The following is a 21,461-nucleotide window of genomic DNA, read 5'->3' as shown; positions in this document are numbered from 1 at the left end:
TGCAGTGCTTTCTTTTCAGAGGGTACTCAAGGGCATGTAGTACTGGCACCTCTTTTTCGTTGTTAAAAAGTGTGGCACTTACTCAAACAACTTCATGGTGAGTACCAGCAAAAAATAAATAAAAGCACTGCACAAGTGCATATGTGCACCCTCATGTTGCATCCGGACAGAATAGGAGTGTGATCATATGACATGATTTATGTTCCCCACAGAGAGGTGATGTTTAGAAGCCACATGAGAATTTACCAGTCTCACCAAGACACTAGGTTTGGTGGCACAGTCAGAGCTCAATGCACTTTGCATACAGTCTATACCAGTATTCATCTTCTGTTTTCACACAATCCAGTACTATGTACAAGTAAGGTACAACAGAGAAGTCACACTAGAGAATTTCAACCAAGTGTGCAAGAAATAAAAGGAAAGGCAAAAAGCAGGGTAGATGTGCAAGCTGCCCAATAATTGCCCATAACACACACACACACACACACACACACACACACGATGAAATGGCAACAGTTGGCACAAGACCAATTAGCAACACATTAGTACTGAATATATGAGAAAGTCTGTCCATTTTGAGAACTACATTAATCTATGTGGTCAATACACCCATAACAAAAACAGGAGCAATGCTAAAAGTGCAATTCATCTGCCTCTATCTTCAGAAGTTGGCACACATGCCTTCAGAATGAATGGGATTTGCACCAGAAAAAGAACATTCAGGACCAGATTGATCTATGAACGCCACACCAACTCAAGTGAGCTCAGTTTTTAAACCGAGTTGCCAAATAAAGTTTCCCTCTGGTCACTTTTAATACAGTCAAGTCTGTATATTTGTACTTATCCTGATTCTACAGTATGGTCAGCTCAATTTAAATTTTTTACTTGTATGGTTATTAAAGTAAGGCACATGGGCAATAACTAGTGGACAACATTGGTTGCTTTGGAAGGAAGGGCAGGATATAAATTTAACAATTAAATGAAAATGCATGGTCAGTGTAGTACCTGACTCCCTACTGAATTAGCAGAAGCAGAACTGTGTGAAATAGTAAAGTCTGAAAAATGAATAAATCATTAGTTTGCTCAGGTAAGAGAATCAACAATGTCTCATTGGTCCAAGGCATCTTCCCATTTGTTCCTCTAGTCCAGAAATGTTTATTCAACCTGACAGTTGTTCTCCATGGACTTTCGAACCACCTAATCCTTTTCATAGGAGGATACCATTACCCGAGTTACGCTAATACAAATTTCCAATTTGTGTACACAGCATAAACTGCCCCTAGTGACAGCCTTCTGTCCTTTTCAGATACAAACTTACAATTTTTGCGTTTTGATTTTATGAAGTTCTTGTGAAACAAGCCATTCTGTTTTCTTAAAGGGGCGATTATCACACATTTTGCCTTTGGCTTGCCCAGTTCATACACTGAAGGCATAACACACCTAGCAACCTCATCCGGGTGAAGTTTTAACACTCGGGTTGTGTCAACATCCCCAACAGCACCCACAGACACAAATTGAAAACTTGTGGCCAGTTCATTCAGGAAGCTATACAACAGCTGAAAGAGAAAATAGGAAGTTGTTGACAAACTCCTTGGAAGAGCAGTTTCCTGCAGAGAAAGTTAACTACAGAAGACAGCTGGGGTGATCAGTAACAGTTTCCTCAGCATGCGGCATGATTAATGAGTGTTGCAAGAGTCTGTACAGGGATTAGATGCAGGAGTCTATGACGTCAAACCATCCAACTTGCTTCTACTTAGAAGACACCAGCAAAAGCACACCTGGGGGGAAAACAACCTCTTCAAGATATGGGTCTGCAAATCATCATCTGCTGCTAATTAGAGCTTGCTTTTTTGTCTTAAAAGATGAAGCCAAACCCCCACTTCATAGTTCACTGCAATGTCAACTTACAGCTGGCCAACAGGAAGCATTTCAAAAGCGACACAGATGTCTGTTCTGCTTGCCATTTGCATGGTACACGGGCCCATTCCAAGCACTCTTCTGCCAACACCCAGACACTAGAGGTAGAAACCCCACCAAAACGAATGTGAGCTCAGCAGGACAACATTTCGTGGGTTGCACTCTGAACTACCAAATAGTGAGCCTTGGTTAGCCATTCTCGCTTTTAATTCAACCGTAGTCGCGACCACAAAAGCAGTTCTCAAGAAGGTTCGCTACCAAGTCTAAGCCAAAACTGTCCAAGGCTCCTTAAGCCTAAGAGCTGCCTCAGGCAGGCAAGGTTTTTGTGGAGTCAACAGAAAGCAGCCAAGTGCCTTGCTCTTCCAGTTTGACCACAACTCCATCCTGTCTGAATTAAAACTTTCAAAGCTTCGGCATCCATGGGGTGTACACACTGACCTACATCAGCATACTGGAAAGATGAAAAAGATACAATACGTGAGGCAGTACCGTGGAGGAACAGGAAGCTTCCTGTTGTAACTGCAACACCCAGTAGTAGCTCTCAGAAATAAGCACTAACACCTTGCAGCATTTGCTCATCAACAAATATGTCAAAAAAAGTAAAGGTGAAGCTGGTGAAATTTCGCAGAGAGGTGATATACCCCCCAAAAGGCTGGCCCTTAAGGGAAGTGGAGAAGTTTGCTACGTGGCACTCCCCCACTAGGGCCAGCCAACACAATGGCTAAAATATGCAGCCTTCCATTTTGCACTGTTTCCTGGTGCAGTCAAGGCACACAAACACATCTGACTCTCTTCTAGCAGCTCTCTGGCCCTACCTTAACTTTGTGGAACTCTAATACAAAAGCCACATCTGCATGCTGGAGGCAAAAATAGCAAACAATAAACCAAAAGATGCCTTGGGGAGCATGGAAATTTGAGCAGAGAAACAGCTGAAAGAGGGGCTACCCTAAACTCTTTAGGCATTTTCACACAATGCAATTTATCCCTCTGAACTACTTTTCTACCCACAGGGGGAAAGATACTGCGCAGCTACTCTGCTGAGAGCAAAGCATCCAGGCACTATTTGAAAACGATGGCCTGGAGGTATTTTGTTTCTCTTCAGTAGTGTCATGGCAAGATTCACTCTCTCTCTCTCTCATCATTTAATAAATGTATTCGACTAATGTGGGATTAACTGAATGACATTAAGGAATTCATATTTAGAATTCATAACGAATGATACTGAGTTGACGGATGTTTTGAGTTATACAAGTTAAGAACTAACTGAACAAAAAAATAGAATCACAGAATAGAATTGTAGTGTCGGAAGGGACCCTGAGAGTCATCTCAACTAAAGCATTCTTCTATGGAAACATTTTTTAATTATCCTAATTATCTAACTAAGTGAGATAAACACTGGGCAACAATTTTTTACTTTTTGAATGTTGTCTAGATTTCTAAAACTGATTTAGGGTATTTTTGCAGTGCTGAATCAGGAAATGGCATCCGTTTCTCTCCATCAGGTCAGGTAAACTGAATGGTGGGCATTGATAAAGGTAAGTACACATAAATTGCATGTTGCTTCACCATTTTTCAAACTTCAGGGCTTGAACTTCCGTTTCTTGGAACTCCTGGAATGCTCAGTGGCAGGGAGGTCTCTCTTCAGAGTCCAACAGTAGTCAGCCATCATGACTGCGTCCCAGCGACCCTGATACCTGGTCTCCATCTCTTTCATGTCCTGATGGAATCTCTCCCCCTGCTCGTCACTCATTGAACCCAGGTTCTCAGGAAACTGGTCCATATGTGAAAATAGGTAGTGCAACTTGACGCTCATGTTGCAGCCCAGGTTTCTGAAAGCAGTCAGCATGTTGTTGACAAGTTCTGCGTAGTTTCTGGCCTTATTGTTGCCAAGAAAGTTCTTCACTACCAGAACAAATGCCTTCCACGCTTCCAGTTCCACTTCGTTCATTGAGTTTCCAAACTCTGGATCTCTGATGAGCTGACGGATCTGAGGACCGTCAAAGATGCCAGCTTTCAACTTCTCCATGGTCAATCCTGGAAAAGCCTGGCACAAGTAAGTGAAGCAGTAACCATCCTTGTCCAGAGCCTTGGTGAACTGCTTGATTAAGCTGAGCTTGATGTGCAGCGGTGGGAAGAGTATTCTGTCTCTGTCCACCAGAGGGTCATTGATGACGTTCCTTTCTTTGCAAGGCACCAATTCCTCCCGCACAGGCCAGTCCTTCTTCGTGTAATGCTGAGCACGGTCCCTACTATCCCACATGCACAGAAAACATGGGTACTTGGTGAAGCCAGTCTGTTGTCCCAACAAAAAGTTCACCATCTTCAGGTCAACACAAATAAACCACTTATGCTGAACATAACCAATTTTCTCCAGCCCATACTTCACCGCTTCATAGTTCTCCTTCAGTGTACTCGAGTGAGCCAGGGGTATAGAGGCAAACTGGTTGCCATTGTATAACAGAACACATTTCAATGATCGCTTGCTGCTGTCAATGAACAGTCTCCAATCTTTGGGTTCGTACTGTGGCACTCCAAGCTTGAGCAGAAGCTGCACAATATCTGCACAGTACACCAAGTCCTTCTCTTCCGAGAAAAAACGGAGGTACTCTTGATGCCTGTTGCGGAAGAAGCTGATGCGAGCACTGTCAGAGAGGAGGTTTTTTTCCTTCAATCTGGATGCCAACAGTTCGGCAGAGTCCTTTGACAAGCTGAGGTCGCGAACTAGATCATTCAACTCCTTTTGGGAAAATGGATGTGGAGCATCATCTTCAAGAACCACTTCTTCTTCTTCATGTCCTTCAACACTGGAGGCATCTTCGTCACTAATGTCAGGAAGTTCTCCAAAGATAGGCACTGGAATTTCATCACAATGAGCTACAGGATGACGTGCTGATTGAAGATCAGTATACTTGAGGCTGCTCCTGTTCTTTCTGTTGATCCCAGTCACATCAACAGCGCAGAAGTAGCAGTCAGTGACATGGTTTGTCGGCTCCCTCCAAACCATGGGAATTCCAAAGTTCAGACTCCTCTTGCCATTGGTCCACCCACGTAGAGTCTCGGTGCATGCCTTGCACACCATGTGTGGCGCCCAAGCTTTACACTTCATGGGGCCGCTGCCCCATTAACTTAGTTTTGATCCCCCAACTTTATGCTTTGCCGCACCAATTTAAGGAAGATTTCGAGGTTTTATGACTTCAAACTGATCCCTTTTCGACATAATCACCCAGAACTATCGGACCTGAATACTTCTTGTCATTAAAATAATCATTTCCAATCAAAACAATTATTCAACATGGCATTTTACCCCCACCAACTTCTTCTAAAATGCTCCACACAAGCGTACATGTGAACAAAAACGTTAAAAAATGACATGTGGTCATACCTCAAAAACTTGACCTGATTGAGCAAAACCAATGTGATTTTTTGATTCAGCACATCAGATTCGTCCTAAATCAGCTGAAAAAACGCAGACAAATTTGTTGTTGACCAGTGTTATCTATCAGGTTAGTCTAAATTTGAGGCGCAATCTACTGCAAAGCTCTCCTGCACACTCCCCATTAAAATAAATGATAAACCAAACATGGCATTCCAATGGGAGTGTACTAAAAGGAACTTTCCAATGGGTAGTGCTAAGCTCTTATAAAAAAAGAAAACTATATTGAATGTGTAGCATCCTATGCATATTGAGATGTTATTAGCCCTGAGAATCTAGTGGTCTCAAATCAAATAATTGCTTTAAATCAGTGTTCATTAATTCAAAGAGTTTTATTCCCCCAGATCTTACAATTCACGCTGTAAGGTTCTGATTCTTTTGACAACAATTTCCAAGTCATTTAAAGCACTATCAACATCATGATAGCTGGCTGAATATAGTAGTATTAACAGAGATTGTCACATAAGAAGTATTTTGAAAAAGTTTAAAGAATCCCACTGAACCTGATAAAATATTCTTTTTTCAGTAGTAATACAATAACATGTTGTTTTACACATAAGTAACACATCAGACACAGGTTGGACCCATTGAAATCAATGACTAAATTAGTAAAGTCCACAATGGGTCTACTCTGAACAACCACAAGTTACAGCATGTTTAATTGGGAGCCAGGCATTACAATTTTAAGACTTTTCACATTATTAATAGGTTTGTTTGTATTAAACATGTTTTAACCCATATTTTGGGATCAGTAGGTCTGCTTTCATTAAACACATTTTAAACCATATTACTGGGATTATAAACATTTTCTGTCAACTTGTCTGGAAATATTTCTGTATAGAACATTTGCATGCCATCTCTTAACAAAAAGTTACTTGTGTGATTTACCGTAAGATGCTTCAGCTAGAAAGGTAACTGTGGTGCTATTTCTAACAAGAGAATTAACTTTGTACATGATTAAGTACTGTCACCTGCCTGTTCGTTCATGTGCCATCACTGTTTGTCATGAGCAAACAAACAAGCAAACAAATAGTTAATTACACCACTATTTCTGGATTTCATTTCAGATGCAAAGTGACAATATCTATGGCCCATTTTTCTTCCAAGATGGAACCAAAGACAGGATACCCTTATCCAGCTAATAACCAGTCTCAGACTTGCTTATCTTCAGCAAGTCTTGTACATCTTCAATATCATGCCCTAGGACCAAAACCACCATCTATCAGCAATTAAAAACTGGATAACATGTGTTACCTGTCTCTAGTACAGATGATCATCACCAGTTATGACACTGCATTGGCAGACAATCAATACTCCATGCTAACTGTTCATTTACTTATAACTTAACAGCATTTACAAACACACAAACTGCATTGATTTCTGTTCTGCCAGAACAAATGAAACAGGCTGTTAGGTAGATTAATATGGTGCAGTAGCAGCTAGGCCAAATTGTACCAAAAACTGGAGATTAGTTCTAAAGAGTTGCTTTCCATTTTCCATTTTAACTTTCGTCTGTCCAGCCAGCAATCAGGTCTCATTAATTCTGACGGTCTTTTTAAAAAGCTACTAATGCTGAACCTGTACCGATTAACATTCACCAAAAACCAAGGCTAGAGCCATGCATTGCAGGTGTTCCCAATCTTGAGAAGAAACAGTACTTTTTCTAAACAGTATTTTTTCTATCCCGCACTGACTTACATTAGGCAATACTGTTTTTTCAAAGCACACCTCTACCCAACCACTTCTTTCCAGTAGGAAAGCTACACACTTCTTCCTGAGCTGTGCACGCTTTTTTCAAGTAGTCCACAGGGAGCAGCAATGAACTATTGCTGGATCTTCCAGCAGTGATGCAATATTAAACTGCTCTTGGTCAAATGTGAATCCTGAAGTCAGAACAGGAAGCCAAGTGTCAGTGAAGAGCGCCCACAATTAGGTTTCGAGTGGAGTAACAGAAAATAAAAAGAGCCTCCATATAACGTATTATTTGTCTGCTTGCTTTGTCAGAGGAGCCATTTTCTCCAGTAAAGAGGGCATACAACCCAGCGTGGGAGAGCCAAACATGTAGGTACCATAGTGCTGCTTCTGAACAGAACTGCAAAAGCTGTACACACAGCTCTGTCACTTTCTCTAACATTAAGGACTACCCTGTGCTAAACACCAATTTGTGCAGACTTCCACTACCAATCCTAATTGATTTGGCAGCAGCGACAATATCATGGTCAGAATTTGGAAGAGGTAGAAGTATGAAGGAACGAGGAGAAAGAAAGGCAAAGCCTCTAACTCACGTGATTGAGAGGCTGATTGTCAAGATTAAAAAGACTTGCTGTAATTTAATGTGAGCGAATATTAATTTTTAAGTGCTCACATGCGCACATTCTCCCTCCCCCCCCCCTCTATATATATTCTGTGTTGCAGACAATGAGAATATTATCAGTTGCATCTCTACCAGCTGTGGTTTAAAAAAAATACTACAGCTTTAAGATGACTTCATGCATTTATTTCTGGTAAAAACAGAACTTTCAAAACAAGTTATTCTTTAAACTTAGGTAACCTAGGTTACAAAGTAATAAGAAATCATTTTACACAGAACAGCGGGTCTGGTACATCTCCACAACACACAAAATCTATATAGGAGTGTCCATGTTGTTGTTCTTCGGGCCTAAGCAGAACTTTCAGAACTGTCCTCAGGTTCTCCCAAACCACAGCAGCACCCAAGGAAAAGCAGAAAGAAAAACAATTTATTAAGCTGTTTAAAATCTCCCCAGATCAGCATGTGACCCAGCAGGGAGAGGTTCAAAAAAAAAGCACAGCCTTTATTTTTCTTCCTAACAACCTGGTTTGTTTCTACTCTTTCCCCCCTTCAAGACACATCCTTCACAGCTAGCAGCTCTTTCAATCATTTACTTTGGATGTCTGCTTGAGAACAAATGATCTTGCTCATGCAGATGAGTTTGCCAGACTTGTGTGTACTTTCCAGTCTCAGGCTCTTTATTGTCCTTATGGAAACCTGACCCTTTGAAACAGATACCAAGAAAAGACCAGTGAGAGAGGGAGGAGATCACTCATAGGAGCAGGAAGACTTTTCTGTAGCAATAATAAAACTGTCAAAAAAAAAAAAATGGCCATGATCAAACTGTTCCTCTGCTTTCACCTAAATCTGCATAGGTTGGAAAACCAGTTACACAAAGGCTTAAGTTCGTTTTTCTCCTCTTTTTAGAGGCAGCTCATTTTTAAAAAAGGACTTTTGCTGAACTGCCTACTATGTGGTTTCCTATATTCTTGAACTGATTTAGATAAACGGGGTGGAAATCAACACTACTTCTACTCAGGGTAAATTGACTGAAGTTAGATATGACTAACTTAGTTTGGTTAATTTAAAAGTGTCTGCTCTGAGTAGGACTTGGCTGAAAAGAACCCATAGACTGCAACCCTAAGGGAGAAGATCCATAGGAAGATCTGCTAGATGCTTGGGGTAAGGATCCAGTGGATTTCTGGCTGAACTGGGAGGCAGCCAGGCTACACCGCTGTAGCTTCCCCAACCTCGGTTCAGCTGGGGATACATTGGTTTGTCTCCCCACATGCGGGCAGCCTGGTAAGCCCTGGAAAGGGGCCGTGGTTGGGGCAGGACCACACAGGGGAAACTCAGAGCAAATCCTAAGCACATTCAGTTTGGTCACGTGACCTGGCAACCCAGCAAAAAGTGGGGTGTAACTGAAACACCGTTTTAAAGGCTTGTTTTCCTTCTGCCAGGCTTAGCAGAAGCCCCACTCCTGAATGGAATTTGGTACTTCTCACAGGCTTGCTGTACACCAGCATTTTGTGCATTTGCTTCCAGAATGCAGTTGAGTTGAAAGTAATTACTGCTAAAATAATATGAATTGAGAGGATGCCTTATACCTTATACTTATTATGTTTTTGTGTACCCCACCCTTAGACCATTTGCTATAGGTAGTGATACAGATTAGATAGATAGATAGATAGATAGATAGATAGATAGATAGATAGATAAAGCCAGCCAGCCAAATCAGACCATTGCTCCATCTAACTCAGTATGATCTTCTCTAATCGGCAGCAGCTACTCGGGGTTTTTATGCAATACTGTCTCTCAGACCTAACTGCAGATTCCAAAGATTCAAGCTGGAACTTTTTCTGCTACAGCCTTGCCCCATGGATCCAACAATGCAATCTTATTTTAAATACTTCAAAATCTATATGCCACCTTTCTTCCTTACGGCAGATGTCTAAGGAGGCCAACAAGAAGAATTAACGACTACAATCCTTAATTTTTCTTAAGGAAAGGCAATGGAAAATCTGATGAGATGATGCTGTAAAATGCCCACACGGTCTTAAAACACAGGGCTGTTATTAACGCGCACTAGATCCATGCACCGACTTACTCTTTACTCCCTTGAACACTGTCATTTTCCCCAATAACTACCTGGTGTTTTTATATTGCTTACTGCACAACAGCTTCACACTCATTATCTCAGCAAGCCTCACAAGCACCCTTGTGTCAGTTTCATTTCCATATTATGAGCCAAGGCTTGCCGAAGGTCACCAGACAAGTACAGGCTAAGGAAAGATTTCTCGCCCGGTTCCTGTGCTTCACAGTTCACTTTCTTAACCACCATGACATTTTACAAGCGGTATGGCTGTCACAATAAACCATGGTTTATCGTGAAAAGAATGAACTGCATTAGATGGGTGGGATAGAAATTTCTATATAAATAAATATGTTTATGGGACTAGTAATGTTAAAAATGATAGGGTCTGTTCAGGACAGATTAGTTGTGCATGACAAGACATGCGTTAATGGAACTTTCAGAACCAGGCATCCATGATCTCCCATCTTGTCCTACATTCTAGAGGTATAGAAAGTATGCAAAGCCAGCCTACAATCAAGTGAACATATGAACTTAAAAAGTGGGGATGGGCAGACCTATGGCCATAAATAGTTAAACATATCTACAAAATCATAGCTTTTTTAAAAAAAGTGCTCTTCATTATTCCAGAGAAGTTGTGGTGGCAAAAATACTGAGTTTTAAGGAGGGGATGAACCAGCCCCCCAACTCACACTTTTGCTGTTCCTAGTTCTATATGAAAGAATGAAACTACCTTATCAGCCCACTGTTACTGTCTCTATTGACTTGCAGTGACTCTTCAAGATCTCTCACCTCTGCAACCCCAAGGTCCTTTCTAACAGAGACTCTGGAACCTTTCCGTTGTGAAACATGTGTAACAGAGTTACAACCATTCCCATACACTATCAAAAGTCTGAAAATACTATGCGTTTATTAGTGATATGCAAATTGATTAATTGCATAAAGTACACAATTATTTTAAAACTGACAATACAATTTTCAGCATGACCCCACACTGTCAAACAAGGATATGGCCTTCAGATGAGGCACAAGGTATTAATTCTACCAGTTGTTGTTTTTTAAGCACAAAGATTTGTCGCCGCCGCTACCTCCCCTTTCCCGGTAATTGTACTTACTTCAAAAAATATCTCTGGCCAGACGGTGTCTTTGCCATCTCCCAACCCGGTGGTAGGGGCACATCATCAGGGATTTCAAAGGATGACTGGCGGAGATGTTGAGAAGAAGGCGCCGCTCCAGGAACGATGCCGGAAGGGGTAAGCCCCCCTGGAGAAACGGTTCCCAACTGCAACGATGCTGGAGAGGAGTGGGCACGGACATGCTGAGGTGTCAGAGCTCCTGCTGTCCCTGCATCTGTGCTGGCCTGCAGAGTTAAACAATTCCTTAAGTCTGTGGTGTAGCCAGGTACCCATTATGTCAGCAGCATGCTCCAGAACCCCCACTTTTCATCTAGAAACAGTTAATCTGCCCCAAGGACAGATGAACGCACAGGGCAATGAGACTTCCAACAAGTAGGGTAATAACCAAAGCTAATGTTGAAATGGGCATAAGACAAAAACTGAATTTTATTATTTCATACACAGGTTGTTTTTTTTAACTCCGCGACTGCAGATGCAGGATTGGAATTGGACCAATATCTTTTGTGGAGGAGAAAGCTTTATAACCAGGTGAGGAACTTGGTGTCCAGCAACAACTGGAGTAATATAACTCCCATCAGCCCCCAAAAGTCCATCAGTTGAAGAGTCACAGGCTTCTCATCCCTGCTTTATAAGAACGTTTCTACTGAATGGTTTTGTTTACATGTACATCTTTTAGAATTTTCAGGTATCCCTCATCTCTTTCTAATACCAAGTTCTTGAATCTGTCTGCTCTGTCCTCTACCACTGCCCGCCCCCCGCCTCCATTGCTGTCCCACATCTTTATCAAGGGCTTCAGAGACAGCTGTGAAAGCTGTTTAAATGGTCTTACAAAATGGGACAAATGAGGTCCACATTGCAAACAGTAATACATGTCTGGTTTTGCTAAAATGCGTTCCAGATGACAAAAGATTTGTTGGGGGGGGGGGGGAGAGAAAGCATGATTTAAAGCAGGGCAGGGCAAATCACTCTTTTTCTCCAGGCTAACTTTTCTCCTATTACTGTATCTCCGAGGCAGAACTTCTCAATGCTGCCATTTTAGAATACAGCTGGAGATACAATCCTCACATCCCTTCTGCAATCTGATGGGATTCTACTATAAATTGAACAGAGTGGTGTCTCTTAAACTGCCAAGATACACACACACACACACACACACACACACGAGGGTGAGCCACTGAAGTCGTACCCACTGAAATCAACACATTTCATTAACTATCAATTCCAATCGGTTGACACTGAGCATGACTAAGCTGGATATTGCCCAGAATGGTGTTCAGTGGTCATTGCGTGTTCTCAAGGAACTTTGCATTGCATTGCAGGTGGGCTGGACAAGATGACACTTGCGGTCCCTTTCAACTCTACAATTCTGATTCTATTATTTAGGACATTGGCTGCAGCTTGGGAAACTGGAGACTGGAGTACAACAGGTAGAAAATATGGATGATTAGTTTGGGTCAGGCTTTCCTACTGAATCACAGAGGCTGATGTTGCAGATCCCCTAATCTCTTCTGCACCTTAGGAAGGCTATGAAGCCTGAATTTGCACAACTCAAGAGAGTTTATTAACCTAGGTCTCAGCCCAGCCTTAGACTGTAATCCACACCCAGCAACTGCCAAGTCCTTTACCATCAGCCTAAGTAATTCTCAATTTGTGTTAATATGCTGAATTACTGTCCACCAAGATCTGAACACATAGACATGAAGCTTTTGACAACCACAGACACCTAGACACACAGATAGCTTTTATTCATTTTATGGTGCATATAGATGTATGTCTGCAGAGCTTTAAGGCCCAAGGCATGGAATTAAGTACGCAGTTCAATGTGAAACTGTTTAGGCAAGTATTTTAGCCTTTTGTATTCAAGCAGCACACATGGATTACACTATACAGCTATCTCCATATGGGAGGCAGCTCAAACGCAGATTAATGCCAGTTTGCAAATAAGTAAACCATGAAAAAAACCGCTCTCGTACTTGAAGCTAAAGATGGTTTCGGTACATAGCTAATAACTTTTCTTCTGCAATTGTCAGGGGAGTTTGAGATATTGGACCTACATGGAAAGTATGTGATAAGCCTGTACTACGTTAAAGTTCAAAGGCAGCAAAGCAATCATCTCTACTTGCAACTCTACAACTTCAAGTCTAGGCTTTTTTCCATTTAATATCTGTCAAGTGAATTAATGTTTGGGTAAGAGCTGCATGCCAAGGTTCAAGCAGACTTTTTTTTAAAGCCACACACAAAGCCAAGCCCCTTTTTAAGAGAGGTTTAATAATGGAAAAGCTGACATAATTGGTCACAGAAATATCAGAAGCCATTGCAAAATAGTCACTTCTGCTGGCTGAATAGATGACAATAACTTATGATGAAGACTCAAAATATACTTCTCATATAAAAAATCTTTAAGAAAAAGAACCAATTCCAACTCCCCTCCCCCTCAAAAAAAAAAAAACACCACACAGAGAACCCATTAGCGTAAGTTGCCAAATTATTAACTTCCATCTTGTCTGTTCTAATATTTAAATAATTATCCATAGGCTAAACTTATTCAGAACCCAACATCTTTTCAGACAACTTTTCTCTGGAAGTGTTTATGGTCTGCAAGACTATGGCCTCAACACCTGGATTCAAGCTTCAAGACAGCAAACACTCCACATTACAGACATCAAAGTGTCAACAGTACAATGGCAATACATCCAAGCCCTGACATTAGGAAGGTTCATGCTAACGTCATAGGAATATGCTGCAATCTAATGCTCTTGAGGCACAAAACTGACACAGCTCTACATTTAGAAGTTTTTGGACACTCACACAACTCCCCCCTCAGTACACTAGTCAATAGCAATTACGAGATCAATGTCCATTTGCTTTTCTGAGTGATTAATTCCCAATATCGTTTCAGAGGCTTTAAGCCTTCTTCTTGCAACAAAGGCAAAAACTCTGCTTAGGCGATAGCTAAAAATATTGGTGTGGCGAAAACAGGCCTTGGAATGATATGGGGGGGGGGGTGCCTTATCTAGAAAGCGCAAAATTCAAGGCTTCCATCGCTCCAACTCCTAGCTCAGAGAGAAATGACAGACTTTCCACAATCCTGGGAAGAGGGAATGGGGGATAAGTGTGGTGTGGTGATTAGGGGAGTCAATTAGGACCCGGAAGACCAGGGCTCCCTCAGCCATGAAGTTCACGGGGTAACCTTTGGCCAGTTACTTGTCTCTTAACCCAACTTACTTCACAGAGGAAAGGGGGGAAATGAGGAGGAAAGAACCATCAGCACAACCTTGAATTCCATGAGAAAATGTGTGCTATAAATGTAACAGTAAATAGACAAAGTGCAGGGAATGCAGTATGCAAGTGGGCAAGACAGGGGAGTTAAAGCCCCCTCCCCTACAAATTCCCTTAAGTTAAGGAATAGGGGGGAAACGGAGTGCCGCAAGCATCTTAGAAGGCCTTAGAGCAGGGGTCAGCAACCTTTTCCAGCCGTGGGCCGGTCCACCGTCGCTCAGACCATGTGGTGGGCTGGACTATATTTGGGGGGGGGGGGGAATGAACGAATTCCTTTGCCCCAGAAATAACCCAGAGATGCATTTTAAATAAAAGGACACATTCTACTCATGTAAAAACACGCTGATTCCCAGACCGTCTGTGGGCCGGATTGAGAAGGCGATTGGGCCAAATCCGGCCCACAGGCCTTAGGTTGCCTACCCCTGTCTTAAAGAATGGCATAGTTCCTCCCTAATGGGATAAGGATTAAAGGTAGCTCAAAGGAAGGGATAGGAGAGAACTGCTGCCATCACTCCCACCTCCCCCATTCACAAACAAGTGGCCAGGAAAACAAGCAAACAAAAAAACAGATTAGAGGTGAAGAAGAGGGAAGCTGGCCTGAACAGCTCCATCCAGGGATTTATGAGAGTATAAAACCGGAAGGTAGGTCAACACTTCTTCACAAGCAAAGACAAAATGGAGGGGTGTGAAGGGGCATTTCTACTACTGCGGAAGCAGGTCTATAATAGGCAAAAGTGAAAATTTCCACATAATGAAGAACTCTGGAAGAGGAATGGAGGTGGGGAGAAGAGGATAATTATATGCTGGGAAGTGCTGTGGAGAGGAAGGGGGCCACCACCAAAAGGACTTCAGAGGGTAAAAAGAGGTTTCCAAGCTCTTCTAGAAAGGAAATTACCTTCCATCTCCTAACACAAGGGATGGAGAGAAGGAAGTTTAAGCACTGCCGAACCACTGCACATCATTCTTCTAAATCCGACACTGTCTACTTGAAAATTTAGGATCATTAACAACTGCACTCCACCACCACAAGCTCAGAAGAACTGTGGAGGAAAGGCAAATGAAAAAAGTGATCACTTTACAACAAGAACCAAAAGCAAGGGAACAATATCCACCTATATAAGCACCAAGGCTTATATAGATTCAAGAGGAAGGAGATTCAAGCACAGATTCAAGAGGAAGGAGATGAAAGTTGCATCTTGCGCTGCAGAAACCCAAGAAAGGGACTGAAGTTTAGGATCCCAAAATGAAAGCAGCAGTGCAGGGGAGAAAGCAAGATTCTACCCTATCTTTCCTCCTCCCCTCACAAAAGTGTCAAACTAAAACTGGGGAAATCCAGGTTCAAACTCCCACTTGGAAATGCCCCCCTCACTGCCCAAACTTGGTCAAGTTACTGGCTTGGTCCTTACCTAATATTAACCCATGGCTTAAACAAACTCAGGTTTCTTTGAATGTGCAAGCTCAGCAGGTTAACCATCATTTGATTTCTACCAATGAACGAAGCTGTGGTTGGCTTAGCAACCATGGCTTGTTTTAACCCATGTCTGAACCCAACAACCATGGTTTGTTTGGCCAGCCCACGCCAGACACTCATGATGCTGCACTGGCACGTGGAAACAGTAGCTGGAAAACAACCCCTCCTGGGCTCCTTTGGGAGGAAGAGCAGGATATAAATTTAATAGCTAAAATACAAACCAAGCTTTGGAGGACAAGCAATGGTTTGTTTGCTCATCTGTGAGAGGACTCACATTTGGCTGAACAAACCGTGCCTTACCAATTATGTGCAAACTGTAATCACTCTCTTTCGGCCTAACTACTTCACAAGGTTGATGCAAGGAAAATATTGTGGTTGGGTAGAAAACCATGTATGCCATCTTGAGTTCCTTGGAGCATAACAAAGTAATACAGTGGTACCTCTGGTTACGAACTTAATTTGTTTCGGAGGTCCGTTCTTAACCTGAAACCGTTCTTAACCTGAGGTTCCACTTTAGCTAATGGGGCATCCCGCTGCCACTAAGTGATTTCTGTTCTCATCCTGAAGCAAAGTTCTTAACCCGAGGTACTACTTCTGGGTTAGCAGAGTCTGTAATCTGAAGTGTTTGTAACTTGAGGTACCACTGCAAATCTCTACAAGAAGCCACAGGCTTCTAGCATAATTATGAGACAAATTCTTCTCCCCTTTCCTGAAAAACTAGGAACGGGTGTTGAATACATCAGACAACTGCAAGGAAACAGAAAACTATGGAGTGCTTTTCACGTAAATAAAAATAAAAATCAGTAACTGAGTTTTGTTATTGTTCTGAAAGAATACACACACAAACTCTGGGTGTGTAAAGGCAACTTCCCAACTAGCAAAGTAGTCATAGGCGGGTATTTACGTCTTTAAGTGTCAGATACACAGGATCAAGCTGCCTGGAAGTCACACCCTCTGACCTGGAAACCCTTTTCCTCAAGGCTCAGGGCTGCCTCACCCACAGCATTTTTGTACACTCAAGTAGGAAAAGCAAACACCTGTATATACAGTTGCACATGGGAAGCATACAAATGTTCATTTTGCTACAGAAGCTCCATCTCTTCAAACCTTCTTAAGCAGGCCCTGAAAAGCTATTTGTTTGCTGTGGCTTTATGGTAATGAGATTGTGAAATATGTGGTGCTAGTTTACTGTGGCTGTACTGTAGTTTTAAGGTTTTACTGGGGACGATGACTGTAGTTGTAAGACCACTTACTGTGTTTAATGTACTTTTGTCTACTTGCTACTTTCATTTATTATTTTTGCTCTATATCTGTTGGGTGGACCCATGTACCTTGTACGTTGCCTGGTGAGTTTCTTTTATAAAAAGCAAGATACAAATCTAATAAATCAATACATACCTGCACCCATCTATTTAGCAATATATGGCAGCTTCCTAATGTGTATACATGGCAAAAATCCAGGTAAACATCAGGCAAGTGTTCAATTCTGAATAACCCCTCCACCCCACACAAGAAATACAAGAAAAGTGTGTGTAAAGGCTGTCATCAGGAGGCAAGGCTACACTTGTTTTTACCTGAAAAGCAGTGTGTAACTGCATCTGCCCATGATTCTTTTCCTGACATCCTTAACTCTGGTTTTCCTTTCCTCCCTTTATTTACCCTGTTGTGTCATCCTCTGTCAGCATTTAGATTGCAAGCTCCTTGGGGCAAAGACCTGCCTTTTTTCATCCATCTTACCCAATGAAACATCATTTGCAAATGTTAGATGATGATGATGATGAAGACGATCACAGACGGCGAGAGACAATGATTTATTTATTTTTTAATCATACTCCTACCAGTATGGTGCAAGACAATCTGCACTGAACTCTGAAACACAGTATATCATTAACTTTGATTCATGATTTCGTACACCCCAATGAAACACAGAACTCAGGTCATAGGCAAGGCTGCTCTACCTTCCCTTCAGGTAGCTTGACCCATTGAAACAAAGTGAGATTTACTTCTGAGTAGACCCCTAACAGAGTTACACTGCAACAAAAAACCTATTCCCTATCTGGAGTTCATGGTGAGAAAGAAACGGGGGAGGGAGAAAGAGAGTATGTCGCTACTATTGTTCTTAACCACTTTATTCTTAAAATGCAGCCCATTCAAAGGCAGCGGACAAAAGTTTATGGAAAGTGAGATGGGGGGGGGGTATTTCAAGAAGTGGTGTGTAAGCAGAAGACAGCCCTTTCTCTACAAATAAATATAGCTATTACAGCTTTTGATCCTACCCATGTTTGCTCGCTTTTAAATGATTCCCACCCATTCCCCGCTGCTGTTTTTAAGACAGATTTTTGTAAGCCGCCTTGAGTCCTGGGGGGAGGGAGGGAAAGGCGGGGCACAAACAAATAAAACTATTAAGAAATAAAAACAAGAACTTGTAATGATATCATAATTACTCCCCCCCCCCGCGCAAAAAAAGGCCACCCACACCCAAACAGGAAAGTTTCTCTCTCTCCCACCCCCAACCTCGCTCACCTGGCGGGAGTGGGCCTTGGGCTCGGGCGGCTTGAAGAAAGAGTCGGGCAGCTTCCGGAGCCTCATGGGCAGCGTGTGGGGGACGTTGGCGCCCTTGGGGTTCATGACGGCGTTGAAGAGCGCCTCCAGGTCCGTCTCCGAGTCGCCGCGGACGTGCACGATCTGGTGGCCGGCCGGGGGTGGGCCGGAGACGGCGCCGCCGCCGCCGCCGGGCTGCTGAGGCGGCGGCGCCTGAGGAGGGGGCTGCCCCGAAGAATTGGGGGGCGGAGGAGGCTGCTGCTGCTGCCCCGGTTGCTGAGAGGCCGACTGCGGGGGCTGCCCGGCGGCGTCCATGGCGGCGGGCTCCCGTCCCCACCGACTCCTCTCTCGCTCGGCTCGGTCTCTCTCTCAAGCGGCCGCAGCTCCGCGCTCTCCGTCCCGCATCCCCCGCCGCCGGTTCTGGCTGCCCGCCCGCCTCCTCCTCCTCCTCCTTTAAAAAGTTCCTGCGAGTTTGCGCCTCCTCCACACGCAGCAGCGCGACGCAGCTCCTCAAACCAACACGGCGAGGAGGAGGAGAAGGAGAACTTATATATATATATCTATATATCTTTCGGAGGAATCTCGTCCCGCGCGCCGCCGCCGGATCCGCGCACAAACACCGCCAAACAAAAGTTCTGAGACGCGCCCGCCCGAGCCAGCTCCGCCCAGCGAGAGCCCGCCCGCGCCGAATCCGGCGGGACTTTAACGCAGCCCAGCCGGCGAGGGTGGGGGGGAAGGATCCTCCTCCTTCTTCTCCTGCTGCTGGACTTCTCGCGCCCGGCCGCGCTGGATTTTAGAGAGAGGACATTCTTTCTCTCCCCGCCCCTTCCAGTTTTTTCTCTTCTTCCCCGCCTTCACTCCACTTTTTACTCTCTCTACGTCTCCCCACCACCACACATAAACACAGAGCACCCCCGGCGTGGGGTGAGTTTTTTCGGTTTCACGCGCCCGCCCGCGCTGCTGTTTCCCGTCGCGAATGTTGTCCGGCAACCGCGGGTTTTTACAGGACTTCGCTTTAAAAGAAAGAGGTTTTCCATCCCTCCCACGGAGACGGGGAGGAGGGGAAGTTGGGGGTGGTTGGGTTTCCCCCTCCCTCTCCCGCACCAGAACGAGTGGTAGGGGGGATGAGGGAAGGAAACGAGACCCTAATCACAGCACAGGCTCCAAACCCCACACTTTTTTGGGGGGGGGAGGGAGAAATCAGGGCGCCCCTTCCTCCCTTGACTGCGGTGCAAGCTGCTGCAACGCCTCCCCGTCCCCCAAAATGGGCTGCAGAAAAAGGCCAGAGCTCCTCTTCGCAGAACCAGAGTCACAAGCACGCACACACACACACACACCCTCCTTGACACGGGAGCTGGTGGTGGGGACGTGGGGGGGGGGGGGGAACAAGTGCAAGGAAAGTTCCGGCCCACACGCAGACAGCACTGCAAGCCTCTTGTCTCCCGCGACGTTCCCAAACTCCAGGTGGATCTGTTTTCGCTTTGGTTTGTTTCTTTTTCTGATAGCAGAGATTGAAGCTCTTCGGACCAAAGGCAGATGACCAGAGGCGAAGAAAGAGCCCTAGGCCCTTGTGCGTTTGTGTTTGGTTAAAAATAGGGTTCTGGTGCAGTCCGATTAAAAAAAAAAAAGTTACAAAAGGTAAAGTAGTATCCCACTAAGTTTTTTCTTTTCATTCAGAGTAGACCCCCTTAAATTAATGAGCGTGACTTAAGTTGGGTCTGTTAACTTCAATGGATCTACTCTGAGTAAAACTTAGCTTTAGCAAAGTGGTACTTCAAGTTAACAGATACTTGTACTACACTTGACTACATACATTTGCTCACAAAACACAAATCCATCGCATTGCAAAGATGGCAATTAAAAATACGATGTTATGAATAAGCTTTGATTTATACAAAGTGATTTTTTTAAATGGTCCACTGAAACGCCTGTAATTTTCAAGTAGTCTGCAGGGGGCAGGAGTGTGAGAAACTCTGCTGCATTCTTGTCTAATTTACTGCCTGTAGTCCAAAATTTAGAATATGAAGCTGCGGTATACTTCAGACCATCTAGCTCAGAATACTGTCTATTGGCAGTAACTCTCTGGGGTTTCAAATGGGGCATTTCCAGCCCCAGCCGGAGATGGTGGGGATACAGCTGGAGACTTTTTTATTTATAAATAATAAACAATGCATCCATAAAATGACTGGCTACTTGAGAAGCATTTTAGACAACAACATAGGCTTTCGGTAGTCAAGGCAGCAACAGGCTGTAGAAGCTGCATAATCTGCAAGCTATATTAAACTGATCACATCCAAAGACTTGGGGAATCTGCCATGTCATCACATGCCATTTTTAAATTGCGATTGAAATTAATGCTGCATTCTTAGTTTTAGATTTTATGATTTATGTGAAAATTGTTTTCCATTTGCTTGTGTACTTTTTGATGTGTTTTATTTATTGCTTATGACTTTTGTTATGTTGGTAATTATGTAAATCTTGTCATGTTGTAAGCCGCCTTGAGCATTGTTTTAATATGGAAAGACGGCATACAAATAAAATGATAATGTTGATGATGATGATGATGGGAGTCCCTCCTAGTTGGGTGACATCAAGCCACTTACCCCACTCCTGGGCAATTATATCTTGCAAATAAAACATATTTGCGATTAATTATAAAATGGGGTTATGAAACACATCTGAACTCGCTCTTGGCCATCAATATGCCAGCCATGTCAATAGTGTCAGCAAAGCCGTGCAAGAAATCTTCCAAAAGGAAATTCCCATTGTTTACAAGCAAATGGCGAAAAGTTTCTTTAAGGAGTGTGGGTGGGAGGAGAAACTGCCTGAGAAGTAGGTCACAAACTAAAGCACCAAAATAAAGTTGTAATCAAAGAAGTACCATTGAAATCAGTGGAGCTTACTTCAGCATATAAACATTGTGAGTTACTACAGGCACTCCTGCCTTCATTGTCCTTAAAGGGAGGGGTCTTTTCATACAGAGAAACAATACTAAATAGTTTTAAGAAAATTACTACAGATCGTGCAAGCCTGAACTATCTCATCCTACTCTCTTTGGTGAAGTTACCTACCTTACAGAGTTGTTGTAAGGAATGCAACTAGAAAATGCTTGTGAAGCACTTTGAGCACTTGAAAATGCTATACAAAAGCCACATACTGCTATTGTTGTTGTTGTTGTTATTATTATTATTTATAATGATTAAAGGCCATAAGGTTTTTATTTTCAGTATTTAGAGGCCACTTTTAACACCATACATGCTCACAAAGCAGTTTACTCAGCAGTCAAAAAGCAATACAATCAA

General features: G+C 43.2%; 1 protein-coding gene across 8 annotated transcripts in view; it reads right to left on the bottom strand.

Moving 5' to 3' along the window:
- The window catches only part of YAP1 (Yes1 associated transcriptional regulator), an 83,255-nt gene extending 64,300 nt beyond the window's left edge, over window positions 1-18,955 (bottom strand). The window contains exons 1-2 of one of the 8 annotated variants that reach the window (XM_083436582.1): window positions 18,142-18,955; window positions 10,848-11,092 (exon numbers count right to left, since the gene is read on the bottom strand). In XM_083436582.1, coding sequence (XP_083292708.1) covers window positions 10,848-11,092; window positions 18,142-18,474 — 578 coding nt within the window. In that variant the 5' untranslated portion in view covers window positions 18,475-18,955. The remainder of the gene's footprint in view (window positions 1-10,847; window positions 11,093-18,141) is intronic. The other 7 variants (XM_083436580.1, XM_083436583.1, XM_083436578.1 and 4 more) reach the window with 7 other exon arrangements.
- Window positions 18,956-21,461: the final 2,506 nt, after the last annotated feature.

The sequence above is a fragment of the Podarcis tiliguerta genome, assembly GCF_965153285.1.
Source record: "Podarcis tiliguerta genome assembly, chromosome: 4".
NCBI classification, from domain to species: domain Eukaryota; kingdom Metazoa; phylum Chordata; class Lepidosauria; order Squamata; family Lacertidae; genus Podarcis; species Podarcis tiliguerta.
The sequence above is the reverse complement of the archived record's forward strand: the minus strand, read 5'-3'. Positions and strand labels throughout refer to the sequence as shown.